This window comes from Eulemur rufifrons, chromosome 10, assembly GCF_041146395.1.
Source record: "Eulemur rufifrons isolate Redbay chromosome 10, OSU_ERuf_1, whole genome shotgun sequence".
NCBI lineage: Eukaryota > Metazoa > Chordata > Mammalia > Primates > Lemuridae > Eulemur > Eulemur rufifrons.
The window spans coordinates 7,783,999-7,811,776 of record NC_090992.1 but is presented as its reverse complement, the minus strand read 5'-3'; the positions used below and the strand labels follow the sequence as shown (position 1 = coordinate 7,811,776).

Genomic DNA, 27,778 nt, shown 5'->3' with positions numbered 1-27,778 from the left:
TCCCAGCTCTACTTGCTGGTATCATTTAGTTTGCAGTGGGGCCCAGGATGTACCTTTCTTCCTCTGGGCGCTCCAGGCGTCTTTCTCACCCTGCTCACGCTGGCTTTTCCAGTTCAGCGGGAATTGGGAAAAGGTCTGGGACCAGCTCGGTCGCCCTCCGTCAGAAACATCTTCGTCCAGGTGTCCAGTGACTCAGTTTCCCTGGTCACACATTGACTTCCTCGCCATTCCTCATCCTTAGGTCAGGGACTGGGGATCCGCATATGTAAGTGAATAATCAGAAATAATTACAGGCTGAATCAGTGGCTACATCAGAAATAGAACCCAGGCGTCTTGACTCACAAGCTCTGGGTTCTCCAGACCGCCCAGGAGACGCTGCGTCCGCCCCGCCATCCGGACCCTTCCGGGGTACTCGCAGCAACCACAGAGGTTTAGTTCCTATGTGGCCCCCTCGCGTTTCCGCGCCCTGCGCGTTGCCGGACAAGGAGTGGGCGGGACCGGGCCAGGTTGGGGGCGGGGCTTCACCGTGGGCGGGGCTTCCCCGAGTTCCGGAGTCGAGTCGCTGGCTGCCTTGGCCAGAGCGGAGATGCAGCCGCCGCCCCGAAAAGTGAGCTTGGCCCTGGAATGGGGACTCCTGGCGGGCTGGGGGAGCCGGGGGAGCTAAGCGGGCACCAGACTTGGGGTGGGAGACGGCAAGTGGGATGGGGTCAGAGCCCAACTCTGAAGTCACCGAGGAAACAGCTCGGCCCCGCCCCCTCACCCCTGCGCGGAGTGTTTTTCAGGTCTCCGAGCCGAGGGCTTTCATTTTTCCCTTGTCCCCACAGGTGAAACCGGCCCAGGAGGTGAAGCTTCGCTTCCTAGAACAGCTGAGCATCCTTCAGACCCGGCAACAGAGGGAGGCGGATCTGCTGGAGGACATCAGGTAGCCCCGACCCCTTCACTTATACCCACCTTCACTGTGGCGCGCCACTCCCCCAGCATACATCTGCCGGGGTGGGGGGACAGGGGCAAAGAGCTCTCCGACCTGCCCTTTCACGACCCTCACCCTAGGCCTGTCTCTCCAGATACTGGACAGCAATGATCCCCACCCCACCCCTCACAGACGTAAACACACGGGGATCCTGCCTCAAACTCCTTGACTCCACACCACTCCTCCCACTCCCACAGTCAAGCTTAGGGCAGAATCCCCCTCCCTCTTCCAGACCTGTTGGAAGGCTGGCAAACCTCATACCCAGGCTCCCATCAGTACTCACCTCTAAGCCCACAGATGGACCCCCTGGGGTGGGGAGGATCCTGCCGGGGCTCTGAGGTGAGGCTGTCTTGTGTTCCGGCTGCCTGAGGTTACCTCAAGGACTCCCTCTGTTCATTCCCATTTCATCTGCGGGAGTCAAACTCTAGGAGCCTGACGATCCCCTTCCTCCTGTCCAGGCGAGTAGAGGACTAAGGGTGGGAGAATAGGACTAAACGGTAACCCTGCACCCTCACCCCAACCCCACCCTCAATCTCCACAGATCCTACAGCAAGCAGAGGGCAGCCATTGAACGGGAGTATGGGCAGGTATGGGACTTGTCTCTGGACCTTCCCTCTGGTTCTAGCCTCCTTTACACCACCAGCAATGTCTCTCCACGCATGTCTCTGTTGTGGTCAAGAGTGAATGCCTAGTGTTGACAGACTTGTGTCAAGTCTCTGCTGTGTACTTATTAGCTGTGTGACCTTGGACAAGTTATTTAACCTTTCTTGGCCTCAGTTTCTTTCTCTGTAAAATGGGAAGAATAATAATACCTTACCTTCAGGTAGGATTGTTGTAACGATTAAATAAATTAATGAATGTAAGGCATTTAGCAAAGCTAGTGTCCATAATATGCATCCAAAGAATGGTATTATAATCTCATCCCATATTCTCCCATTCAGGGTGGGTCTTTGAAAGGGAACTGGGTCTGTGATGCCTTTTTTACCAGGCACTCCAGAAACTGGCAGGGCCGTTCCTGAAGCGGGAAGGGCACCGGAGCGGGGAGATGGACAGCAGGTAGGTCCCATGGAGGGGGAAGGTCACAGGGGTCCAAAAGTGCTGGGGAGCTCAGCCCCAGGAACCTGTGGGGGTGAAGGCCTAGCGAGTGGGGAGGGAACGTGAGCTGCAGGTAGAGCTGACACAGCAGCGGGAGAGGAGCTGACCCAGCAAGGACACTGTGGGTGGGGGCGGGGGGCATGAGTGAGCCTTGTGGCTGAGCTAATGGGCTGATCGATTGATGGGCTCCCAGACAAGGGGGGATGGGAAAGCATTCTGTCTTTCATGGTGTTGGCGGGGTCATCTCATGAAGCTGTGGGGTCTCCTCAACATAGACCTTCTCTGGGGAGGGGCAGGACAGTGTTTGGTGCCTGGCGCTGCCTGCTGGATGCCACCGTGGCTGGGGGCCAAACCCGGCTCCAGGCGTCTGACCGATACCGTGACCTAGCAGGGGGCGCAGGGCGGAGTGCCAAGGAGCAGGTGCTTAGGAAGGTATGGCTCACTGGATGGGGTGAGGGACGAGCTGGCTTGGGACCAGGGGTGGTCTGGGTCAGGACTTTTGTGTGTCAAATGCTGCTAGGGAACCGAGAACCTCCAGAGGGCGCAGGCTGAGGTGCTGCAGTCTGTCCGGGAGCTGAGCCGAAGTCGGAAGCTGTATGGGCAGCGGGAACGTGTGTGGGCCTTGGCACAGGAGAAGGCAGCTGATGTCCAGGCCAGGTGGGGGTCACAGGAGTTAGGAAGCCCAAGGTGGAAGGATGGAGGGGTGTGGAGGTGGTGTCAAGGCACCAAAGCTGGGCCTGACTCTGACTCCTTTGTCTTGTCTGCATAGGCTGAACCGAAATGACCATGGGATCTTCCACTCTCGGACCAGTCTCCAGAAGCTGAACACCAAGGTTTGGGGGGTGAGGGCATGAATGTGGGGGCAGGGAGGAGGTAGGCAGAATAATCTAGTGGTTTGGAACCCAGGGGCATAAGTATGAGAGACTGGGTTGAATCCAGGCTCCCCTACTTCCTAGGTGGGTGACCTTGGTTGATTTACTTGATCTCTCTGAGCCTCATTTTCTTCATCTGTAAAATGGAAATAATACCTTTCTTTTTCATTCCTTTAATATGCATTTATTGAAGACCTCTATGTACTAGGCACTGTTCTAAACACTGGGTACCCAGTGGAGAACACTGCCAGTGGCATTCCTGCCCTCACAGCCTGGTTCAGGGAGACAGAGAGTAAATAAATAAACAATTAGGTTAAGATGAGAACAAAACAAGGTGCTATGATAAAGGGTAACGATTTAGAGGAGTGTAATTTAGAGGGAGGCCTCTCTAAACAGCTGGCCGGAGTGTCAAGAAGGAGCTAGCCATGCAAAGATCTAGGGGAAGAACATTCCAGGGAGAGGACATGGTGCGTGCAAAGGCTTTGAGGCGGGAATAACTTTGTAGGCTAAAGGAACTGAGAGGTGGCCAGTGTGGCTGGAGCACTGTGAGCAAGGGGACAAGCACTTGAAAAGAGGTCAGGGAGGTTGAAGGGACCAACTTATGTTGGACTTGGTGGACCATGGTAAGGAATAGTTGGGATTTTATTTTAAACGTGTGCAAAAGCCACTAGAGGATTTTGAGTAGGAGTTATGAGTATGTGATTTTTTTTAGTGTAGTGCCAGGCACAGAGTAAGAGTGCCAGCCAAGCACTCAACAATGTGAGAATCCATTCTGGATCTGGGTTCTCAGTTGGTCTTGGAAAGACCCTAGGGGTCCAGAGCTCCCTGCAACATCTGTTTCCCCTCCTAGCTATCTGCCCAGTCGGTCCAGTACTCCCAGCAGCTGAAAGCAGCCCGCAACGAGTACCTGCTCAACTTGGTGGCCACCAATGCCCACCTTGACCATTACTACCAGGAGGAACTGCCAGCCGTGCTCAAGGCCAGTCTTAACCCAGACACCCTTGCCCCTCAGCAGGGTGAGAGGGGAGGACCTCCCCATTTCCCACTTCCCATGAGGCTGGATGGTACTAGGGACCCAGCCTCCTTAGAGTGGGTAGAAAATACATACTTGGGTTCTGGTTCTGCTTCTAATTGGCTGCATGACATTGTACAGGACACTTAACCCTTCTGAAGCCCAGATTCCTCATCAGGGACTACCCCTGCTCTGCCTACTGTATAACACTAGTGGGACTTAAAAGAGGGAACAGATGTGAAAGTGTTTTTTAAACTACTAAGTGCTCTGCACATATAAGGGTCTTCTTCATGAAGAATGTTGTGCTTCTTCCTCCTTCCCATACCTCATGCCTATCACCCATCCAAATCTGGGTAGAAAGCCTGCTTTGCAGTAGAGGCCTGGAGGAAGGGTGGTGTCAGTATCTCGGGGTTCTCTCCAGGCCCTGGTTAATGAGCTGTCAGAACACTTGCGGGACCCCCTGACCTCACTGAGCCGCACAGAGCTGGAAGCCGCAGAGATGGTCCTGGAGCATGCCCGCCGTGGGGGACAGGCAAGCTCCCAGGTGAGGGCTGTGGCCTGTGGTCTGTAAGAGCTTCCCCAGAGATCCTTCTTACCTTCCTCTGCCAATATAGACCTCCCCACCGCATATCTTTCCTTCTCACCTTGTCCTCTTCTAAGAGGTGGCTGGGGACAGGGTTGGAGAAGGAACCAGGGAGTGAGTGACTTTGACTTTTCCCAACCCTAGGTAAGCTGGGAGCAGGATCTGAAGTTGTTTCTTCAGGACCCTGGAGTATTTTCCCCCACCCCACCTCAGCAGTTTCAGCCAGCAGGGACTGATCAGGTGAGACCTCCCTGCTTATTGGATCCAGGCCACCTGGGAACAGGACTGTGGTTTAGGCCTCCTTCATTATCTTTGTCTTGGTATTAACTTAGTGAGTATTAAGCCCTGGAGAGGGGTTTGAGAACTCCAGTTCACTTCCCTTGCACCAGGACACAAAAAACACACCCCAGTCCACCTTTCAGTCACTTCACCATGCTGTCCCCTTCATTCCACGTCTGTCCCTCAACCTGGATCCCATTTCTGGAACTCTTTGTCTCTATCCTTGAAGGTCTCTATCCTTGGAGGTCAAGACAAAGAGAGGAAAAAGGAGGGAACTGCAGAGAAGCAGCATCCTCAGGTCTTTCTCACAGGACCCCCTGTCCTTTTCAGGTGTGTTCCCTGGAGCGGGGAGCAGAAGGCATGGCTGGGGACACTGGCCTGGAGAAAGAGGTTCAGCGCTGGACGAGCCGAGCTGCCCGAGACTACAAGATCCAGAACCATGGGCATCGGGTGAGGTGGGGGTGCAAGTATCATGTGCACCTTCTTGTGTTAGCAAGAAGAGCTGAGACAGGGGGATCCTGGAGCCATTGGGGGTGTCCTGGAGATACAGACTGGAGGGAAGGGAAGGGTATTTTAAGGCAACAGTATGGCACAGTAGTTAAGAGCACAGCTTTTGGAGCTAGACCTACCTGGGTTCAAATTCTCTTCTATTGCTCACTAGTTTTGTAATCTTGAGTAAGGGAGTGACTTAACCTCTCTGGACTTCAGTTTCCTCATCATTAAAGTGGGGCTTACAATAGCACCCACCTCATAGGGAAGATTACGTGATATAATACATGTGATGCAACTAGCGGAGTACTAGGCCCATGGTAAGTTATGCCCCACAGTATTTCCACCCACCCTGTTCTCCGCCTTCCCAACCAGGTGCTACAGCGACTGGAGCAGAGGCGACAACAAGCCTCTGAGCGGGAGGCTCCAGGCATAGAACAGCGGCTACAGGAAGTGAGGGAGAGCATCCGACGGGCACAAGTACGGCACAGCCCTAGGGGTTAGAGCCACTGAGATCCCACTGTCTCAGGCAACCCCCCCCCCCCACTCCTCTTTCTGCTGATGGGGCGGGGGGAGGAGGGAGGTGGGAGGTAGAGAGTAGACACAGTTGGCCAGGTTCCACTAACTTCCCTTCTCCCCATGCAGGTGAGCCAGGTGAAGGGGGCTGCCCGGCTGGCCCTGCTGCAGGGGGCTGGCCTGGATGTGCAGCGCTGGCTGAAGCCAGCTATGACCCAGGCCCAGGATGAGGTGGAGCAGGAGCGACGGCTCAGCGAGGCTCGGCTGTCCCAGAGGGACCTCTCTCCCACTGTGAGTTCTTCCCCTGACCCTACCCATACACCACCCAGGCGGGTGAAACTCCCCGACTTCCCTTATAGGGAAAGAAGACCCTATAAAATTGGAGTCACAATAGTACCTAACTCAAAGGGTGCTGTAAGGGTTTAGTGAAATCATGCATGTATAATTCTTTGCATAGTTTCTGGCATCGAGAGTCCTCAACAAACTTTTATTATGAGAATAATGTGGTGGTTAAGAAGTAAGATTTTGGGGGCAGTCTGCAAGTGGTTTGAGTACCAACCACTCCACTTACTAGGTGTGCAATCTTGGAAAGTGACTTACCTTTCTGAGCCTCAGTATCCTCATCTGTAAAATGAGGTTTATAGTTGTACAAAATAACACTGGGTCATTATGAAGATTAAATGAGACAATACACATAACATACTTAGCATTGTGCCTGGCACACAGTAAGCACTCAAATACTGTAACTCCGCTATTGCTGTTAGTATTATCCTGCTCTATGGTGATTTTGGTTGTGATCCACGGTGTCCTTTAGGGGTAGGATGGAGGAGTGGGAGATGAGATACAACCAGTACTGGAGAGTGGGCCCCATAATCATGTCTGTTCTCTTCCTCTCCAGGCTGAGGATGCTGAACTTTCTGACTTTGAGGAATGTGAGGAGACAGGGGAGCTCTTTGAGGAGCCCGCCCCCCAAGCTTTGGCCACCAGGCCCCTCCCCTGCCCTGCACATGTAGTGTTTGGCTATCAGGTGTGAATGGGGCTGGGGACCTCAGACGGGCAAGGGTGGGGGACAACCAAGTCCTGAATCCTTCCTTGTGGGGCCCAGGCAGGGCGTGAGGATGAGCTGACCATCACGGAGGGTGAGTGGCTGGAGGTCATAGAGGAGGGAGATGCTGACGAATGGGTCAAGGTGGGTATGAGACCCTGGGTTCTGACCTGGGGTTGGGGCAGTGGGAGGGACTTCTCTGTGGCCCCCAAGGACCCATCCAGGTGAAGCTAGAAGCATGAGTGGAGGAGAGCCAGGGTTGTGGACTGCTTAGGTAAGTCTGACATCTGTTCACATTGCTGGGGGAGCAGGCTCGGAACCAGCACGGTGAGGTAGGCTTTGTCCCTGAGCGGTATCTCAACTTTCCGGACCTCTTCCTCCCTGAGAGCGGCCATGACAGCGACAATCCCTCAGGGGCAGAACCCACAGGTAAGAAAAGGAAATTCTGGGTAAGGACGGCCTGGTATGGAGAAGAGTTATTAGGTGGTGTGGCCCTGGGGTGTCATGGTCCTGGGGCACCACCACCTGCTCTCTCTCTCCATCTCTCCTGGGCCTCTGTAGCATTCCTGGCTCGTGCCCTGTATAGCTACATGGGACAGAGTGCAGAGGAGCTGAGCTTCCCTGAAGGGGCACTCATCCGTCTGCTGCCCCGGGCCCAAGATGGAGTGGATGACGGCTTCTGGAGGGGAGAATTTGGGGGCCATGTTGGGGTCTTCCCCTCCCTGCTGGTGGAGGAGCTGCTTGGCCCCCCAGGGCCACCTGAACTGTCTGACTCTGAACAGGTTAGGCTTCATTTTCCCTGAATCCTCAGGCACTTTTGGGTCGACCCTCCCTCCCCAGTAAGGCCCCATATTTATCTTAATGGCCCCTCTCCTCCAAGGTTCACTTCCTACAGTGTTCTGGTCCTCCCCGTCTCCTTTGGCTGGGCAGAGAAAAAGGAAACCAAGGCAGCCCTCATAGGGTTTGGAGGTCCTACTTTAGTACTGGATAGATCTGAGTGCAAATTCCTATTGCATGACTTGGGCAGTGATTTTAACCTCTTTGAGTAGAGGGAATTGGGGGTTCTTATTTTTTCACATGTAAAATGGGGATAATACCTACTACAGCAGGCTCACTATCATGATTAGAGATAATAGAGGTAAAGCCCTTAGCACAATGGCACACAGGAGGTGTGTTAATATATGATACCTATTGTTACGGATATACAGCAGGAAGAGCATAGGAGTGGGAGTCGGGAGATCTGGGTTCTAGCCAGCACTCTGCCACTAACTGGCTCTATGATCTTGGACAGATGGCTTAACCTGAGTCTCACCTCTAACACAGGAGTCATAAAAATGATGAGGTAATGGTGAGGATTGAATGAATTAGTTCATGTGAAATGCTGGCAGAACACTTGAGATATAGTAAGTGTTCAAAACATACTGGCTGTTGAACTATATATATCAACTACAACCCTCACCTGAATACAAGTGGTTGGCTACTTCCTGTATCAGGGAGTGGTGAGGCAGGAATTAAGGGTGGAATGAGAGGAAAAGCTGGCGAAACCTTCCCACATGCCAGTAATAACTCTGTGCCCACCCTACCCCCAGACATTGCCGTCCCCTTCTCCTCCCAGCTTCTCCCCACCTGCACCCACTTCTGCGCTGGATGGGCCCCCTGCACCTGTCCTGCCTGGGGGTGAGTAGAGGGAATTGGGGGCTCTGGGAGGATAACAGATAGGAAGGAGGAGGAAGCTTGGACTCCTCCTCTAGCTCACACGCCATTCCTCTTTGTGCTCTCAGGAACCTTGCAATAAGGTCCACTACAGCTTGATGATGAGAAGAGCTTGCCTGGGCTTTAGAACCAGGCTGACTGTTCAAATCCTGCTCTTTCACTTTTGAGTGTGTGACTTGTGGTGGGCTGTTTACCCTGTCTGGGCCTCAGTTTGTGTTCTTAACAAAGTGAGGTGAAAGGTGCTGCCTCATTGAATTGTTGTGAGAGTTAAAAAAAAAGATGTCTGTAGAGTACACAAATAGTCATTGTTTTATCATTACTATTTCAAAAATTAGCCAACTTTTTTCACTGTGTTCTCCCAATATGTACTTTTTGCTCTTAGTGTCTTTGAATCCTACAAATACTTAGCTTTGTGTCATCATTTTTTTCTCTTGGAATGCCCACCTTTTCTAAAACCTGGTACTTCCACCTTCTCCACAGGGAGTTTCCCTCCCTGACCCCTCCCCACCCCCACTGGGGTCACCACCATCTCCAACACACCTAGTTCATTTGGAATGAATTAGCACTCAGTGGTTTCTTGTGTTGGTTGATGTTTCATCACTGGGTTCCTGACAGCCATTGGAGGTGGGAGTAGTGTGTATTCTACCTCCCTTTCTTTGGTACCTTGAGCAGAGCTGATTATATAGCTGTTGCCCAATAAGTGTTCGTTGAGGATGGATGGATTGATGGATTTTGTGACCTAGGATGGTGTCTATTCATTAATTTAACAAGTATTCATAGAATGCCACTGTCTTAAGTGCTGGAGATACAGCATTGAACAAAACAAAATCTGAAGACTTGTGATCTTGTTTCCAGACAAAGTCCTGGACTTCCCTGGACTCCTGGACACGATGGCACCTCGACTCAGGCCGGTAAGGGTCTTTGCCTTGGAGGAGACTGTATGCAGAGGGGTCATTCCAATTGGTCCTGCTTTGTCTGCAGGGCTGAGGAAATGGACAGGAATACCCGCAAGGGAGGACTGTGGAGCACTAACTATGTGTTTCCTACAGATGCGTCCACCACCTCCCCCACCAGCTAAAGCCCCGGATCCTGGCCACCCAGATCCCCTCACCTGAAGGCCAGGGGGATCACTGTCCCCAGTGATGCTGCTGCCCTTATCTCCATGCTGTCAGAGACCATACCCTCAATGATCCGGAGCAACACAGCCAAAAGCTGCAATCTCCCTTATTTCTAGGGGTAGAAACTTCCCCTTTCCCCATTTCTGGGGCTGGCACCCATTCCTTTTTCCCCAGTGTCCTCCTGCCATCTCTAGGGCTATAACTACCCTTTCTCTTCTGCCACCATCGTATCTCCAGGGCAGTGGCACACCCTGATGTCTCTGGGGCTGGAACCTATCCCCCAAAGTCTTGAGTGGCTCCAGCCCATCTATGTCTCCACCTGGGCTCTGTGACCCACCCACCTCTGGATGCCAGGGTCACTGGGGTTGGGGGTAGAAGAGCAGGCCTTGGGAGTCAGAAGGAGCTGGAGCCAGTATGCAAAGCAGCTGTAATGGTCTGAGCGGATTTATTGACAGTGAATAAAGGGCATGAAGGCCAAGCAAGAGCTTGGGCCTCTTGTGCCAAGAGGGCAGGGGGCCTAAGGTGCTATTGCTTTAGGGGCCCACCAAGGGCAGGGGCCTGCTCCCAGCTGCCACGCTCTAGCATGTGGAGCAAGGTGTGGGGAAGGCAGGCCTGTTGGCAGGCAGGGGAAAGGGAAAAAGAGTGAGGGGCTAGGGATGGGGGGAACCTCTCCTGAGGTCCCCCAGCCTGAGACCGTGCAACTCCAGGTGGAAATAGAGCTGGTCCCTCAGCTGGGGAGCAGTGCTGTCCAGTGGAGGGGAGGGCCTTCATGCCCACCCACCCCTGGCCCTGCCAGCTGGTGGTCCATCAGCGCAATGAAGAATGAGGCTTGGAGGAGAGGAAGAGTAACAGTGTTGCTTCCTGTTCAAGCTCTGTCCCAGCTTTACCCCAGTGGCTGCAGGACCTTCCCTATCCCTGGAGCACATATCCATTCCCGACCACCAAACCAAGGACTTTATAACAAAGACTACACCTGCAGTTCACCCTGGGCGTTCAGGGAGCTGATAGGCTTAAGTAGTTTAAGTAGGTGATGGGAGGAAGAGATTACCTGACTTAGGGCTCAGGCAGACTCACCTCACATACCTCCTGCTCCCCGTGGTGGAGACACCTGAAAGGGGGAAGGTCAATGGGAGAACAGGAGGTGGGTCATATCAGTGCCCCCAGAGTAGGGAGCAATAATTGCTGAGCCCACCATAGCCCACTGCAGCCCTGGCCATGTCTTCATACCTGCTGATCTGAAGTGTCAGGTTTGCTTGGCTGTCCATTTGCCTCTTGAGTGGGCAGCCCTGGGCTTGGGCCCCTCCTTCCAGTCCTCGGTGTTGGCTCTGCAGAGGCTCCAGGCTTCCCCTCAAGTGCACAAGGAACTAGGCTGCTGTCCCTGAGTCCTCCATTCTGCACTGGGGGGCTGGCTAGGGCTTGGGGCTGTGGCCTCTCAGGGGGCAGCCTCTCCATGGCAGGTATCCCTGCCCTTGGCTGTCCTCCCCCAGGCCCCTGGCCACCCCCTGGGTCTGGCCCCCCACCAGAGCCCCAGCTCCTGTCCGTGGGGGAGCCATCACGACGTTCATGCAGCCCATAGCGCTTCTCAATATGTGTCACCCGGAACCTGGGAGAGGAGGTAACATGAGGACTTAAGATCTTAGTTCAGAAGCTGCTTGGCCCTCCCTTCAGACCAGGGACATCCTGGGTTTGATGGCCACCTCCCTCTGGCCTAAGGCAAGGGAGGCCTTCTCAGATAGGGGGGCACATTGTGCAGCCTGCCTCCTGCTGCAGCTCCCAGTCCAGGAAGAAAGAGCCGGGGCCTACCTCTGGGGTCAGGTGCTGGATCATTGGGGGCCCCACCTCAACCTCCCTTTCCCTGGAGCACTCTATCCCCACCTGCCCACAGAGAACACGGTGGTCTCCCCAGTCCGGGGGCGGCTTTTTCCTTCCTTGGAGCGGCCCTGACGGACAAGCGGGGGCCTCTTGCTGCGGCTGCAATGGATGCAAGGGGCTGCAGAGCCCAGGTGCACTGTGTGATGATGCGAGGGGGTTCCATCCTGCAGGCTGGAGGTGGCATCCATGCTGGACAGTAGGGAGTAGGGGAGCAGGGGTAACATTTCCATTTCCTGTCTGGGATGTTTCTTCCTGTTCTTTCAGCATGCTCCTTAAAGCCCCCAGCAGCCCCACTTTCCCCAGGCCCCAGCACTCTTCTCTTTATCTAATAAACTCAATATTAGGATGTTATTGACCATGTGTTCTTCCTTCCAGGGCTGTTTGCTAAAAGGAGGGCAATGCTTAACCCAAAGCAGTGGCATTAGAGGTGAATGTTAGGCTTGATGACATCTAGATGGGAGATAGGGTTTGAAGGAATCAGGATTTCTATAAAATTTTCTTTCTATAGGTTAGCCAGCCCTGTCCAACCCGCAACCCCAAACATGCAAGGGGACTGGGAGAGGATTGTGCTGGAGGAGAGGGTACTCTCCAAGGCAAGCAAAGTCATGCTGACCCTTGTTTCCAGCTCACCTGGACAACTGCACTGTCCCTTCTCCTTCACTGTCCCCCAGCATCTCCTTCAAGGCCTCAGCATTAGCTGAGGGGAGAAGGGAAGGAGGGAGTCAGTGGAGGTGGAGGTCAGGGCAAGAGAAAGTTGGGGCAGAGGGAAGCAAGAGGCCAGCCTAGACTCACCTTCATTTTGGATGATGCAGCGAACGATCCTTTCTACTGTGTCTTCATTCATGTCATCGTCCTCAGCTGAAGGATGAAAGATGTTGGCGAGGAAGCAGGAATGAGTCAGCTTTGGGGGAACATTACCCAGTGGCCCCCATGGCTTATTGCTCAAGACACACCCCTTTACCTTTTTGCCATCATGCTGGCCTTTAGCATTTCAGGGGCCAGAAAAGATGGGGATGTCAATGGGAGCCCATGACTACCATCAGTGGACCCTTCCTGCCCATGCTGCCTTCCCTAGATTTGCTTTCAGGGTAGAGTTACCCCACTTGCTGACTCAAGAATGCATCCCTAGGCTTCCTGTAGGCTTAACTGGGATTTGGCCTGGGTCTGTTGGCCAGGGAGGCAGCAAGAGGTGTGGGGAAAGGTGTAAGAGAGAAAGGTGACTGAGCCAGAGTTCCAGGCTCCTCACTCACGGGCCTGAAGCTGGGCGTCGTCAGGCTCTGAGCCCCTCGACGTACGGCAGCGGTAGCCCTTCTTCTTGAGCACGTGGCAGATCATGAAGCCTACGAGGCCCATGAGGAAGAAGACCAGCACAAGCAGGAAGAGCATGTACAGCCCATGCTGGGGCGGCTCCAGGTCAGGCTGTGGTTCCGACATGAGGCCCTGGGGGGCGAGCGCGGGCCAGGGCGCCTCCTGGGTTTAGGGGGCTGCAGCTGGGGATGGGGGAGGGGTAGGAATGCCATCCTCAAGATCCGAAACAAGCGCATCTCAAGAGGTCCGGCCCCACCCCCTACCCAACTAGGGAGCTGTCCGGGCCAGGGCTGCTGCTTCGCCAATACCGCCTGGGGCAGGAGGTCAGACGGAGACTGCTCAAGCCCTCTTCCACGACCCTGGTCCTGCTTCCCCGACGCCCAGAGCGTTCCCCTTTCCAGCTCGTCCGCGCTTCCGTCCCTCCCAAGGACACTGCAGCGCGAGATGGGACGGAATTCTTAGGCGGCGGGAGCAGAAATCGCGCCTGAGTCAGCGTCTGCACCTCCTCTGCGCTGGCCTGAGTCAGGCCTCTGCAGCCCCCTCCCCTCCCCGTACTCCCGCACCTCTCCCCTTTCGGTTCCCCCCACCCTGACCACCTGGCCCACCCGGTACCGGTGATTTGGTTCTGGCTCCGACTTCTCCTCGGGTTCCGGCTCCAGGGGTGTCCTAGTCCGGCTCAGGGCCCCCGACGCCCTCCCGGAGCTCATCCCTTGATTCCTCCCCCTCCCCCCTTCGCCGCCTCACCGGCTACGGGCTGTGGCTGCGGATACCGGTGCCGCAGCCGGCGGGGGGGGCGGGGGAGGGAAAGATGGAGAGGGAAGGATGGAGAGGGATGCGGGTTGGTTGGGAGCGGCGGCAGGCTTCGGACAACTCCGGGCCTGGGTTGGAGGAGATGGGCACCTCCGCAACCGCCCGGGCTTCCCAAATGCTTTTGCCGGTCGCCGGCTCAGGACCAAGGGGCGGAGCGCAGGTGTGCGGGGCGGAGAGCGTGAGCCTTGCGCGCGTGTGAGCGCAAATGGGGTGTGCGCGTGACGGCGCCGGGCCCCCCCGGGGGGACTGTGCGGCGCTGAGTCTGGGTCCGGGCGGGGGACAGGAGGTCCGGCGAGGGTGTTCTCCGCTGTCTATCGCGCACGCCTGGCGCAGCTCCTGCCCTCAGATGCCGGGACCGAGAGGATAGTCAAGAATCTTCCCAGCGGGCTTGGGGAAGCTGGCTTTCTGCACCTGAGAGGGGCGGCGTGGCTGGATCTTCGGCGCTTCCTTGAGAGGTGACCACGGCCTGCGCCCCGTTTGGGGCGAGCGGCTGGAAGGGATGGCTCGGCTTCCCGAGGATATGACCCCCGCCGGGAAAGAAATGGACCTCGCATCCTAGGACCAACGCTACGGCTTCCCCGCCCAAGTCCGGACGCTCGAACTCAAACTGCCGGGAGAGCAGAGACCGGCGCGGGGCGGGGCTCCCTAGGGGGCGTGGCTCGGGCGTGGTCTCGGGGAGGCGGAGCCTGGGCCTCCCGGTTCCGCAAGAGCAGGCTGCGTGCTTGCGCAGCACGCACGGCTGGGGGTGGGGCTGGCGGGCAGGAGGCTGAGGCGCGGGGCCTGGTCCCGCCGGCACCATGGCCAAGACCGTGGCCTATTTCTACGACCCCGACGTGGGCAACTTTCACTACGGTGAGGAAATAGGGTTGTGCACGAGGGGTTGGGACGCAGAGGTTTTCAGGCAGGGGTTGCAACTCCAGGAGTGGAAACTGACGAACTCCCTTCTCCCCACCCCCAGGGGCTGGGCACCCTATGAAGCCCCATCGGCTGGCATTGACCCATAGCCTGGTCCTGCATTATGGTCTCTATAAGAAGATGATCGTGAGTCCCGCTGCCTCTGCCGGGGATTGGGGTGGGGCGAGCTATGGCTTTAGGAATAGTGTGCTGGACTGAATGCATCAAGTGCGACCTGCCCCTAGAGTAGGGGGGAGCTGCATAGAAGACACAGGAGCAATGTGCGCAGTGTAGGGGGCGGCGTCCTCTGGCTTAACGGAAGTTATTTTTTCACCACAGGCCGGCCACCCTTTGACCTCAAGCAGACTAGTCCTTGGCCTAGGGTTAGGGTGGTGTGGGACTGGTTTGAAGTGCATTTTAGGGTGTGGCCTCAGGCATGAGGGGCTGGATCACTGTATTGGGATGTGATGTTTACCCTCAGTTCCCACCCATTCTCCACTGCCACCTTTCTCTACCTCCAAGGAGCTAGAGCTCCAGGGACGACTCTGCAGCCCTGTGTGTAAATGTGCGTGTGCGTGTGTGTGTGTGTGTGTGTGTGTGTGCCCGCGCAAGAGAGTGGATGTCCTGAGTATTCCCTTTTCAACCTAGAATACCTCTACATGTTTCTGCTCAATTGCTATTCCATCCTCCATCTCCCAGACATACACATGCTGTCTGTTCCCAGTTTGGAATTTATAGCCGTGTCATGGGATAGTAACAGTTAAGCCAGGCATTATGGGAATTAGTCAACAATATGAATGAGTGTTTATTGCTTGTGCTGAGGCACAGACAAGTGGATTGGTCATAGAAAAGACTGAGGTAATGTTAGTGCAGGAGTCTGAGTCCCTTTGCCAGTGTGTACCTGTGTGCATTTTCTGGGAGAAGAAAAGCTCTTTCTTCTTGTCCAATTTTCAAAGAGGTTTGTGATGCTGCCCACCCCCCAAAGATAATAAGATAATATTTGGTTTAGCACCTTAGATTTTAATTAGAAGGTTGTCATATATCCTATATATTTGACTCCAGAATACAGAACCTAGAGGAAAGAGGGCAGAATCAGAGCCCAGGGGAAGAGATGAGTTTGGAGAGAACTGGGAATAGGAGATCCAAGGAACAGGGCGGGTGTACCAGGGCTTAAGGTTGAGAAAGTAGGAGAGATTGGGCTGGCGGTGGGAAGAAGAAGTGGGCTTCGGGGGCTTGATCATAATAACCCACCTGGCTAATCAGAGTCTGTCTTCTTCATTGACCTTTGTCTCATGGTGTAACAAGGATTTGGGGGTGGGGGGATTGCCGGATATGGTTTTGGACAATCTCCAGGACTGGGTTAAGTGTGGGTGGTCTCAGCCCTATGAGTAGGGCTGACCCTACCTGGGTTCATCTTGTGTCTCCATCCCGAGGTCTTCAAGCCATACCAGGCCTCCCAGCATGACATGTGCCGCTTCCACTCGGAGGACTACATTGACTTCCTGCAGAGAGTCAGCCCCACCAATATGCAAGGCTTCACCAAGAGCCTTAATACCTTCAACGTGGGCGACGACTGGTGAGGGAGGACTGGGACTTTTGATGTCTAGCAGTTTGATGCCAGGGCCTTCGGTGACGTCTTGTGGCCACAGTGGAAAGAAATGAAGGGGGGGTCTACTTGTCATTGAATCATCATTCACTCATTTGTTTATTCAGTAAATATTTCTTGGTCATTTGCTCTAGGCCAGGCCCTGTGTTAAGTGCTAGGGATGCAATGATAACAGCAACAAAATTTTAATATTGTAGTTGTGCAAAGTTTTAGGAAGGAGAGGTGTATGACAGACTATGAGAGTATATACTTGGGAGAATTATCTAGCTTGGGGGGTGGCTGGTCAGTGGGGGCTTCCTAGAGGAAGTAGTGAAGATTGAGCTGCAATCTGAAAAAAGAGTAGGAGAGGATTAGGTGAAAGGTGGTTGGGAGGTGAGGGGAGGAATGTACTGGGCAGTAGGGACAACGTGCTAAGGGTCTGTATGACTCATTTGAGGAACAGAAAAAAGGCTGAGTACAGAATATGAAGAGAAGTGTATCTGAATGGATGCTAAAGAGATAGGTGGGGCCTTTTAAAAGTAAACAGCCCTGTTATGAATTGGGGTTTTTACCTCTAGAGTAGAGGAAAGTCTTCAAAGTGTTTTAAAAAGCAAGGGAATGATCTGACCTGATCAGGTAGGTTTACATTGAGCTTATATCATCCATAGAAGACTCAGGGTTAGACCCTGTGGGGAAGCCATGATCCTTGCTCACACTCTAGTGTACATCCATGAGAAAATAATAACCATAACAGCTACTATTTACTCAATTCCATTTATTTTTATTTTTAAACTTTTTATTAGGGAAAATTTCAAACATTTCTGAAAGTAAAGTGGTACAGTGAACCCCCATATAGCCATCACCTAGCTTCAACATATTCAAGCAAATGGCCAATCCTACTTCATCTGTTAGATTGTTTTAAAGCAAATTTTAGATGTCACATCATTTTATCCATAAATATTTTATTATGTATCTCTAAATGATACTCTTTTAAAAAACGCAATGTCATTACACCTAAAAAATTAATAGTAATTCCTTAATATCAAATTGCAATCACTATTCAAATTTCTCCAGTTGTCTCACTTTTTTTTTGCAGTTTATTTAAATCAAGATCTAAACAAGGTCTACATATTATATTTGGTCGATATGTCTCTTAAGAATTTTAATCCGTAGTTTTTGTCTCTCCCCCTTGAATTTATTTCTTGAAGAAACCAGGTGGTTGATCCTGTAGCGTTTCCTATGATAGCCACCGTTTATTGAGTGCCTACTCTGCTAGGTATTAAGCCAAAGGTTGCTGGTACATCCACTTAATTCCCATACCAACCCTGAGATGTAATAGTCCTTTTCCTGATGTTATACATAAATTAACTTCATTTTGGGGAGATTTAGGTAACTTAGCCTGAGTCACGTAACTGGTCAGTGGAGGTGGCAGGATTCAGATCCAGAGCCCAGGTTTTTAAACCACTTCACTAGTCTGTGTCCCTGAAAGATCCTAATGACAACCTAATGGAAAATAGAGGCCAACTCCTTAGGCTGGCATCGAGCATCTTCCCAACCTTATCCCACACCTCAGCTGCATGGGATGCCTTCCTGGAATGCCCTTGGTTCTCCCTTCAACCTCGTCAAGGCCTTCTCACCGCCTCCATGACGCCTTTCTTGACCACATCACTCCACAGAGCTCTGTCCTGAACACCCTGCACTGCTCATTTGGTGTTCAGTCCCAAGCTGTCTTGGGAGGTTTCTTGTTTTTATGTTACTGTTTCTGCTGCTGCTTCTGAGTTCACTTTCTAGGTCTGGGAATGCAGAGTCAGCTCTTAGGCCACGCTGGGTCCTTGTAGATGCTCTCTGTGCATTAGGGAATACTGCCTCTGGGCCATTTGTGCTGCATCAGTCTTCCTGCCAAACTTAAGCTACAGTTACGCTTATCTGTATTTCAGATGAGAGTCATGAATTTTCCTTCCATTTAATTAATTTCTGATTGTTTTCAAAGCAATCTAATATAAATAACTAAATTGTACTACAAGGCTTTTAATGAGGGAAAAAAGCATTGCCAGACTTATCTCTTTCTCCCATGAATTCCTCTTCCCAGTGGCAGCCACTTTAAGCTCCTTTACATATTTCTTCTGGTATTTATTTTTGGGTTTCTACATAATAATGTTAATCTACAGCTACTACTAATCTATAATACTTAGGTAATATCTACTATGTGCTAGGTATTATTCTAAATGCTTTACAGCTGTCACCTCATTTAATCTCAATCCCTATGAAGCAGGGTCTATTATTGTGTTCTTTTACAGATGAGGACGCTTAGGCACAGAAAAGTGAAACAGCTTGCCCAACTTCAGGATAATCAGTAGTTGTTAAAGGGCTAGGATTTGAAGCTAGGTAGTGTAGCTCTAGAATTGGGCTTGTAATAATACTACCCTACTATATTGCCTCTTATTGCTGTTTCTTCATTTATCAATTTTAGGCATTGTCTATTAAGTGCTTAGTATGGAATATGAGCATTTAGTCTTCTCATATCATCACCTTGGCTTCCCTTCTGCTCCCAGCTTCATAATATAGTTATATCATGTTTTTTAATAAATCAGTATTATATGTTTACATTATTATAACTCCTTTGTTTGTGGGTTTTTTTTTTTTTTTTTTAGAAATGGTCTTCATTCTGTTGCCCAGGCTGGAGTGCAGTGGCACAATCATAGCTCACTGTAACCTAAAACTCCTGGGCTCAAGCAATCCTCCTGCCTCAGCCTCCCAAGTAGCTAGGAGTACAGACATGGCCAATTTTTGAAACATTTCTTATGGAGATGGGTCTCGTTATGTTGCCCAGGCTAGTCTCCAACTCCTGGCCTCAAGCATTCCTTCTGCCTTGGCCTCCTAAAGTGCTAGTGTTACAGGTGTGAGCTACTGGCCCAGCCTTTTAACTCTTAAATATTTACTGTGGAGCCAAATAGTATGCTATGATTTAATCTGTTTTCTTGTATAGCTTTTTTTCCCCCTAGAGCTGATAATTGCATTATTATTTTCATTTGCTTAGGTTTCTAGGTATCGAGCACTAATTCTTTCCAAACCCCTTGAGAAACTAAAAAACTCTCTACAATTCTATTTTCTACATGGTCAAATATGTCAGCCACACTATTTTCTTGGAGGTCTAAAACTAGAGATTTTTTAAGCCTTTCATTTTTTTAAAGTCAGGTCTATGTAGACATAACTTTTATATGGTAAAATTCACCTTTTTTAGGTGTAACAGTTCTGAGAATTTTGATAGAATGTATCAAGGTGTAGAATATTTACATTGCCCCACAAAGGTTCCTCACACCTTCTTGTAGTCAATCCTTTCTCTCCACTTTAGTTCCAAGCAACTACATCTAATGTCTGTCCTTATATTTTGCCTTTTCTAGAATAGCATATAAATGGAGTCATACAGTACATAGTCTTTTGTGTTTGGCTTCAAGCCTCTCCCTTTTATAAAAAAATGAAGGTAGTAATAATTATAGCTGACATTTATTAAAGGCTTACCAGGTGCCACACACTGTGCTATGGCTTTCTGTGGGTTATCTCATTGTTAATGTTTCACATATATAGGTATGAGGTTCTTTAAAATGTGTGACTCTAAAGAATGTTATTGAACATTATGTTAAAATGTGATGTACATAGAAGCCTTTTAGGAAAAACAGAGCTCATGTTTTCTTTCACCTTACTTACTTTTTTTGTATGTACTTGAGTACCTGGAAGCTGCTTGCTTCTCTCCCCAGCTAGGGTTGCAAACTCCCTGACAGTGTTAAATTCTTCTTTCCTTCCCATCCAGTGCCTTGCACAGGGCTTGGTACGTGGTTTGGTCCAAAATATTTGTTGAATAAATTTTCAGATAGCTCAGATGTGTAGGAGGAGAGGACAGGGTTATTGAAAAATGGAGATTGAAGGAGTTTGGGGTGGGGAGGGGGGTATAGGAAGCGGCCAGACAGAGGCAAGAGAGTTCCAACTTGCTCCTTTTCTCTGCAGCCCAGTGTTTCCCGGGCTCTTTGAGTTCTGCTCCCGTTACACAGGCGCATCTCTGCAAGGAGCAACCCAGCTGAATAACAAGGTGACATAGTCTGAGTCTTGTTCCCCCTTTCCTGTGGGTTCCTGCACCTGGGGCCTTGGCCTGACACTGGGCTTCCAGCTTTGGGGATGGGCAGCAGGAGAACTGTGAGTTGGGTGTTTGTTTTTCAGATCTGTGATATTGCCATTAACTGGGCTGGTGGTCTGCACCATGCCAAGAAGTTTGAGGTGAGTGAGGAGGTGATGGGGGAGACAGTGACCACTCCAGGGTAGGTGGTCAGGATAATGGTGGGGGAAGCTGGGCAGTGGAATGGTTCCTCTCTTTGTAAGACCACTGTCTCGCCATAGGCCTCTGGCTTCTGCTATGTCAACGACATTGTGATCGGCATCCTGGAGCTGCTCAAGTAAGTAGCCTGGGAGGAGATGGGGGCATGTGTGAGACTGTCAGCCGAGGAGGTCCCTTAGACTCGGCCCTGGCACTGACCCTGATCTCTCGTCTCCCCCACTAGCTTCTCCTGAGTTCTTGATGCTTTACTCAGGCTGCCTCTTTCTCTGCTCTGCTGCAGATTCCCTGCTGCCTGCTCACATTTCAGCCTTCTCTGCACATCCCTTTCTGTCCCTGCCTCCAGCCTCTGGGCTGGAGCCCCCGGTTGCTCTTAGGGAACTGGTGGTATTGGGTTTCAGGTGACTTGGGCAAAACCAGACTTTTCGTAATTCTAGACCTGATGTTTGGGAGGAGTGGGTTGGGGGGTTCACCTCTACCTGAGACCCTGGCTCACCTTCACCCCAGGTACCACCCTCGGGTGCTCTACATTGATATTGACATCCACCATGGTGACGGGGTGCAGGAAGCCTTCTACCTCACTGACCGGGTCATGACAGTGTCCTTCCACAAATATGGAAATTACTTCTTCCCTGGCACAGGTATGGGAATAGGGATTACCGTCCCCTTCGTACCCCTCAGCTCCTTACCCTGACTGCCTCCTTCTCAGCCTTCCGCTTTCAGCTCAAGTGTCCCCTCCTCAAAGAAGCCTTTCCCGACCACCCCAGTTACTATAATTGCCTCTGTCCCCATCACTCTATGCCCTTACCCTGTTTGTTTCTCTCAGAGCACTCACTGCTGTTTGTATTTATTGTGGGGTTTTGTTTTGTTTACTGTTGAACTTATCATACCCACCCCAAGAATATAAGATTGGTGGGATTTCATTAATTTCATTAGTTATGTTCACTGCTGTATCCCCAGTGCCTGGTACACAGCTTGGCTCAGAGTAGTCCTCAAAAACTGTTTGTTGATTGAATGCAAGCTGTAAGAGACTTAGTGGCTCTGCAGAGTCTGTGGTAGAGGTTTGTTGATGGGGTAAGGGGCCCTCAGAGCATGGGTTGAGGTTGAAGGTGCTTCCCATGCATGGCCACCACCCCCACTTTCCTACAGGTGACATGTATGAAGTTGGAGCAGAGAGCGGCCGCTACTACTGTCTCAATGTGCCCCTGCGGGACGGCATTGATGACCAGAGTAAGTACTGAAGTCTTCTCCCTGCCCGGCTTACTCTGCCCCTTTTTTCTCTTATTGAATTAACCTCTTCTGCCTGGTATTGTCTACTGTTGGGCCAGGTGTCCTTAAGGATGAATGGCCTTCAGAAGGACCATGAACCCCTGGGAATTGTATGCAACATATCGTGTGTATGTGCATTTTTCTGGGAAAAGGGTCATTGACCTTCATCAGTTACTCATAGCAGTCTGCGACCCCTCCAGGAGTTTAGAACCAATGGTTTGGTTCTTTGGGTTGCCCCTTTCCTGGGCTACATGCTCTCTCAACCCCGTTTTTCTTTTTGTTCCCTGTCTCCCCATCCCCTTGGGGTGCCAGGTGCCCATCTTTGGCCCTCTCCCAGGTTACAAGCACCTTTTCCAGCCGGTTATCAATCAGGTGGTGGACTTCTACCAGCCCACGTGCATTGTGCTCCAGGTAATACTGTCAGTGCCGCCTCAGGAGTGCTCTGCCTGGGCTTGGGGGAAGAGAGCAGGGAAGAGGAGCTTCCCTAGGTTGGTGGGGGAAGGGAAGTGAAGGACGTCTGTGATGTTCTGATCAGTTATCTCACTGCAGCTGCCTGGGGTTTTGCTTTTTGCAGTGTGGAGCTGACTCTCTGGGCTGCGATCGATTGGGCTGCTTCAACCTTAGCATCCGAGGACATGGGTGAGACTTGCTCTCCTTCCTTTCTCCCAGGTTTTCAGGTGGCCTTGGACCTTAGTACATGAAGGGGGGCGGTAGTTGGGGAATGGGCCTCACCTCTTCTTGGGAATCAAAAACAGCTACAAATGGTACTTGAACTAGAAATGTCACCTGGAACAGGGTTCCCTAGATGGTTTGAGTTATATTTTGAAGGCTAGAACTGACAGAACTTGCTGGTGCATTGATGAGAGTAGTTGATTAATAGGCAGGATGCCAGGGAGGAGGTTGAGGAGGACAGAGGTGGGAGTGTGCCTTATTTTAAAATTTTTATTGAGACACAGCATATGTATAATAAAATATACACACGTCTTAAGGGTATAACTTAATGAATTTCACCACCCAAGTCAAGATATAGAACATTGTACTTCCTTTGTGCCCCTTTCCAGGCAATTCCAAAAGATGTATACTTTGGCTTTTGATAACTTCCTGCACCCATTTCTCTGGTTCCTTGTAACAGGGAATGTGTTGAATACGTCAAGAGCTTCAATATCCCTCTACTGGTGCTGGGTGGTGGAGGCTATACTGTCCGAAATGTTGCCCGCTGCTGGTGAGGACACTCCTGTTTCCTCCTTCCTTGTTGTCCAGTGTGACATAGGGACTCCCTGAAATATGGCGAGGTGGGCCCTGTAGCCCACTTGGTCAGCCTGCCCCCTTCTGCTGGTTGGTTTCAGGACGTATGAGACGTCGCTGCTGGTAGAAGAGGCAATTAGTGAGGAGCTTCCCTATAGCGGTAAGGACCACTCCACAGCACTCTCCCAACAGGAAGGCCATTCTCACCAGGCTCCAGAACCTGGTTTGAAGGCAGGTGGGAAATTTTACACTCTCAGAGCTCTGCAGACTAAACTCCTGGGCTCAGAGCAGGGAAAAGTTGGGGCAGCTATTATGTAGGGGGTCTGGATGGGAAGGAAAGAGATTGGGGAGTCTTGGGACTTACCTGTCTTGGTCTGAGCCATGCTTTCTCCTCCTTATCTCCTCTCTTTCCCAAGAATACTTCGAGTACTTTGCCCCAGACTTCACACTTCATCCAGATGTCAGCACCCGCATCGAGAATCAGAACTCACGCCAGGTCAGCAGTTCAGAGAAGCTGAGTACAAGGGTGGGGGAGCCCAGGAGATGTCCAGGATGTGAGAAGTATGAGAAACCAAAGAGAAGGAAGTTCTAGGCCATCACTATCACTGTTATCAGCTAGGAGACAGCCCAGGTTAGGGTAGAGGCAGGTGGGTTTGGGAGGAGGGACAGTATTCCACTGGGGGACCTGAGCTAGAAATATCACTGAGATTAAAACCTGGACAGTAGGGGTGGAAGGCAGCTGGAATGGGTATCCCTGGGAGCTGCTCACTCTATTCCTTATCTCCAACTAGTATCTGGACCAGATCCGTCAGACAATCTTTGAAAACCTGAAGATGCTGAACCACGCACCTAGTGTCCAGATTCATGATGTGCCTGCAGACCTCCTGACCTATGACAGGACTGATGAGGCTGATGCAGAGGAGAGGGGTCCTGAGGAGAACTATAGCAGGTCTGGGGGCAGGGACTTGAGAGCAGGGGGTTCAATAGGCTAGTTGGAGAGGCTCTAAAGGGAAAAAGTGGGTGGGACTCTGTGGCTTGCACCTATAATCCGAGCGCTTTGGGAGGCCAAGGTGGGAGGATTGCTTGAAGCCATGAGTTCAAGACCAGCCTGGGTAATATAGGGAGACCATGTCTCTACAAAAAATTAATAAAAAAATTAGCCAGGCATGGTTATGCACACTTGTAGTCCTAGCTATTTGGGAGGCTGAGGTGGGAGGATCACTTGAGTCCAGGAGTTTGAGGTTACAGTGAGCTAATCATGCTATTGCACTCCAGCCTGGGCGACAGAGCAAGACCCTGTCTCTCTCAATCAGTCGATCATTATTCATTCATTCATTCATTTATTTTAAAAAAGGGAAGAGTTAAATTGGAAGGCTTTAGCTTAATTGTCCCTGGCTTACCCCCTTTAGTCTGCTACAATTCCCTCACTTTTTTTTTTCTGTTTTTAATGAAAAAAGTAATGCATATTTATTGTAAAGATTTTAAATAGTGCCAAAATATGTTAAGTTTGTATCACACAATCCCAGACCCATTCCACAGAGGTAACCACAGTTAATAGTTTGATTTTTATCGTTTCGGATAAACCTTTTTCTATAGATTACAAATATACTGTTCTATGTGCACATATAAACACATACACACTCTTTGCAGAGTTTGTTGTTGGTGTGGTTTTTTTTTTAATACAAGTAGGATCATTCTATACATGTTGCTTTATAATTTACAGCTGGTTCCATGTCAGTTACTATAGATCTGCTTCAGTATTCTGTCAACTATATAATATTCCGTTGTGTCGATGTAGCATAATTTAACCAATTACCAATGATAGACATTTATGTTTTTTCCCATTTTTTTGCTATTACAATAAGGAATGTGGCAGCGAACCCCCTTACATATACGTCATTTGCATGCTTGTTTAAATAGGTTAGATTCCTAGAATTGCTGCTGCCAAATTGCCTTCCAGAATGCCTGTAGTAGTTTACATTCTAGCCAGCATTTTACTCAGGCCTTCTAGGTCTTGATCTGGACAGGTCACTGCCTGCATACCACTCTCAAAGGCCTTTTGATTTCTTTGTTAATTTTTTCAGGTGGGATAATTGTGTTGTGGTTATGTCTTTTCAAAAAAAGTCTTTATCTTTTGGAGATACATATTAAAATATTTATAGATTAATGAATTGAGAGGGGAAAAAGGCCAGGATAGAATTTTTTTTTATCCCAAAACTTTTCCAAAAAATGAAAAGACAGTGGCACCCAGAAGTGCAGAAAAACAGATGCACTTAATGGAGAACAGATTTCCCTGTGTTACTGAGGGATAACCACAGCTAGACACTTGCGGGACACACAGTCCTGCTCCCGTGCGGGGATAGAGCTTTGAGCTAGGTCTCCTGTAGAGTCTGATGGCCTTCTCAGTCCCTTCCAGAATCTGCTTCTCTGTCTTAGAGTTCAGGCCTCCCTATCTCTCCTCTGGGTTGGGGCTTTACTGCTCTGACCCTTGAGACCTCTCCAACTCCCGTTCTCCATGGATACCCCCTTTTTTCCTCTCCTGGGTGAGGAAGTATCTGAATGTCTGGCCTCAGTGCTTCTTTTTTGATCCATTATTCTCAACTTCTCCAGGTCTCTGAGGCTTCACTTCTAGAAATTGATTTTCATTGTCTGGCATAAAACGTGTTTTTAAGTTCATCCTTTTGTTGAAGTTTGGCTTTTTCACCTATGGTTCCAGGCATCAGGGCCTAGTCTCTGCATTTACCCACTTTCAACAGCAAGCAGAAGCCTCAGGCCTCTTCCTGTTCTTAAGCCGTACCTCACTGTCACACCACCCACTGAGTTCCTGTTCTTTGATGCCTATAGCTCTAACTTGCATATGCCTTGCAGAGTAGTAGTAATAAAGAGTTGCCACTTTTTGTGGGTTTGCTAAGCACTGGACTCATTACTAAGTGCTTTATATTATAACATATATATCATCATTCTGTTGCCGTCAGACAACCCTGATGGTTCTTATCCTCAAATTACCAGGGGAGGAATCTGAGGTTCAGAGATGCTAAGTAACTTACCTAAGGTCACACAGCTAGTTAAATATCAGAGCTGAGATTCAAACATGAGTCTCTGACTCCACACCTTTAACCCTTGTGGTAGTTTAGAGGTAACTGAGACATTACTCACCAAGCAGATAGGGCCTTTCCTGGCTTAGTTCTTCAGCTTAGATAACTTTCTCAATTCTCTCTGACCCAGAGAATACTTTTTCAAAAAGAAAGAAACCAGTACTGAGTACATATTGGGCTCTGTATTGATTTCACATCCCTTCTCTCACTATAGGTTTATAACATCATGTCACTCCTCTGCTTAAAACTGTCCTTTACCTTATACTTAGAAGAAAGTCTAAATTTCTGACTGTGGCTTAAAAAGGCCCTGCGTACTCACCCTTTCCTTTGTCCCTGGTCTTATCTCTAACTACTCTCCTCCGTGCACGCTACTCCCAGCCACCCTGGCCTCCTTGTTCTTACTGGAATACATCAGTCTCTTTCCACCTCATGACCTCTGTACTTGGCTTTCTTGCAGCTTGGAATGGTCTTCCTGGAACCTTTGCCTGGCCAGCTCTTTCTCAGACTTCAGGTCTTCGGTTCTTAGGACAACCTTCCCTAATAATCCTGTCTGAAATTTCACCCTTTTCCTCCCATCACCCCTAGTCATGTCACTTTGTTTTATTTTATTCATAGCACTCTCTGCCATCTGAAATTATCTTATTTATTTATTTATTTATTTACTTTGTTAGTTATTGTCAGTCGCATTTATTAGGTAAGCTTTTTGAGGACAGGCAGAAACCTTGTCTGGCTTATTCTCTGCTGTATTGCTAAGGCCTGTGACAGTGCCTAGCGAAGAGTAGCTCCTCAGTAGATATTGAATACATGAATGGATGAATGAATAGCAGTCAGTCTCTGCCAACAATAGGAGGGGTGGCTCCCTGAAAGACCTGAGAAATGGCTCCAGAGAGGGTTAGAGGGAGAAGATTAAAACATGAAGAGTGGAACCCTGACCTCTCTGCCCTTGCTTTGCAGGCCAGAGGCACCCAATGAGTTCTATGACGGAGACCACGACAACGACAAGGAAAGCGATGTGGAGATTTAAGAGTGTTTCGGGATGCTATGTCCCAAGGAATTCCTTTTCACGTCTTGGTTGGGCTGGAGGGAAAAGGTGTGGCTCCCCCAGTCGTGGACTGGTCACCCTAGGACTTTTACTGACTCTGGGGAAGGGTCTGGAGATCACATCTGGTTGTAGAACCATCTGCCCCCTTTTCCTCACCCACCCAAGGCCTGACAGTGGTACCTATTAAGGATGAGATGTGCACAGGGATGGCTGTCTCTGGGACGTTACGGCAGTAGGCCCTGGAGGTCAGTCCTCAGCTCCTATTGCCCCTTACTCCTTCCCTTCTTCCCTCCACCTCAGAGACTTTTAGGGATGAAGGGGTAGACAGGACTGAGGTTGCCTCTGACATCCTCCCCTCTTGGGTTCTCCTACTGAAGGCCTTGCTTCCAGGGCAAGTGAAGAGAGTGAGAGATTTGGGGGGCTCTGGCTCCCTAACACCTTAACCCCACATATTAGGAAGTATGTTTTCAAGTGGGAGGAGGGTGTGAAAATGTCCTATTCTAACTTTTGGCTTTATGTCCATTTTACCACTGTTTTTATCCAATAAACCAAGTTGGTATTTTTTGTACTTTTTGCCTTTCTAGGAATATTAATTCTTGCTAGCTCCCTATGTATGAGGAGGGAAGGAAATGGGGGTCATGA

At 50.4% G+C, this 27,778-nt stretch overlaps 4 protein-coding genes across 7 annotated transcripts in view; 2 read left to right on the top strand and 2 right to left on the bottom strand.

The window, feature by feature from the left end:
* RNF14 (ring finger protein 14) overlaps window positions 1–27,778 on the bottom strand; it is a 362,683-nt gene that overhangs the window by 285,357 nt on the left and 49,548 nt on the right. The window lies entirely within an intron of this gene.
* On the top strand, window positions 536–11,915 carry FCHSD1 (FCH and double SH3 domains 1). 2 transcript variants are annotated; one of them, XM_069483792.1, is made up of 20 exons: window positions 536–607; window positions 825–922; window positions 1,512–1,557; window positions 1,959–2,026; window positions 2,356–2,497; window positions 2,586–2,722; window positions 2,835–2,898; window positions 3,788–3,916; window positions 4,371–4,493; window positions 4,677–4,772; window positions 5,142–5,261; window positions 5,676–5,780; window positions 5,946–6,107; window positions 6,715–6,843; window positions 6,922–7,005; window positions 7,173–7,290; window positions 7,423–7,643; window positions 8,451–8,538; window positions 9,430–9,485; window positions 9,624–11,915. In XM_069483792.1, exons 1-20 carry the CDS (start codon window positions 587–589, stop codon window positions 9,687–9,689), a joined length of 2,073 nt encoding a protein of 690 aa, XP_069339893.1. In that variant the 5' UTR covers window positions 536–586; the 3' UTR covers window positions 9,690–11,915. The 2 variants fall into 2 exon arrangements, with proteins under 2 accessions (XP_069339893.1, XP_069339895.1); XM_069483794.1 differs by having other exon boundaries at window positions 566–607; window positions 2,362–2,497; window positions 9,624–9,701.
* RELL2 (RELT like 2) lies at window positions 10,121–14,280 on the bottom strand. Its single transcript, XM_069483795.1, has 8 exons — window positions 13,485–14,280; window positions 12,815–13,054; window positions 12,357–12,422; window positions 12,195–12,261; window positions 11,568–11,753; window positions 10,920–11,295; window positions 10,767–10,800; window positions 10,121–10,520 (listed from the first exon to the last, which is right to left on the bottom strand). Exons 2-7 carry the CDS (start codon window positions 12,996–12,998, stop codon window positions 10,768–10,770), a joined length of 912 nt encoding a protein of 303 aa, XP_069339896.1. The 5' UTR covers window positions 12,999–13,054; window positions 13,485–14,280; the 3' UTR covers window positions 10,121–10,520; window position 10,767.
* HDAC3 (histone deacetylase 3) lies at window positions 14,421–27,702 on the top strand. Of its 3 annotated transcripts, XM_069484148.1 has the most exons (15): window positions 14,421–14,534; window positions 14,641–14,723; window positions 16,010–16,152; window positions 20,164–20,245; window positions 20,374–20,430; window positions 20,551–20,606; window positions 20,993–21,126; window positions 21,635–21,715; window positions 22,092–22,165; window positions 22,329–22,393; window positions 22,887–22,976; window positions 23,101–23,159; window positions 23,416–23,495; window positions 23,791–23,948; window positions 27,049–27,702. In XM_069484148.1, exons 1-15 carry the CDS (start codon window positions 14,480–14,482, stop codon window positions 27,116–27,118), a joined length of 1,287 nt encoding a protein of 428 aa, XP_069340249.1. In that variant the 5' UTR covers window positions 14,421–14,479; the 3' UTR covers window positions 27,119–27,702. The 3 variants fall into 3 exon arrangements, with proteins under 3 accessions (XP_069340249.1, XP_069340248.1, XP_069340246.1); XM_069484147.1 differs by lacking the exon at window positions 16,010–16,152; XM_069484145.1 differs by lacking the exons at window positions 16,010–16,152; window positions 20,551–20,606.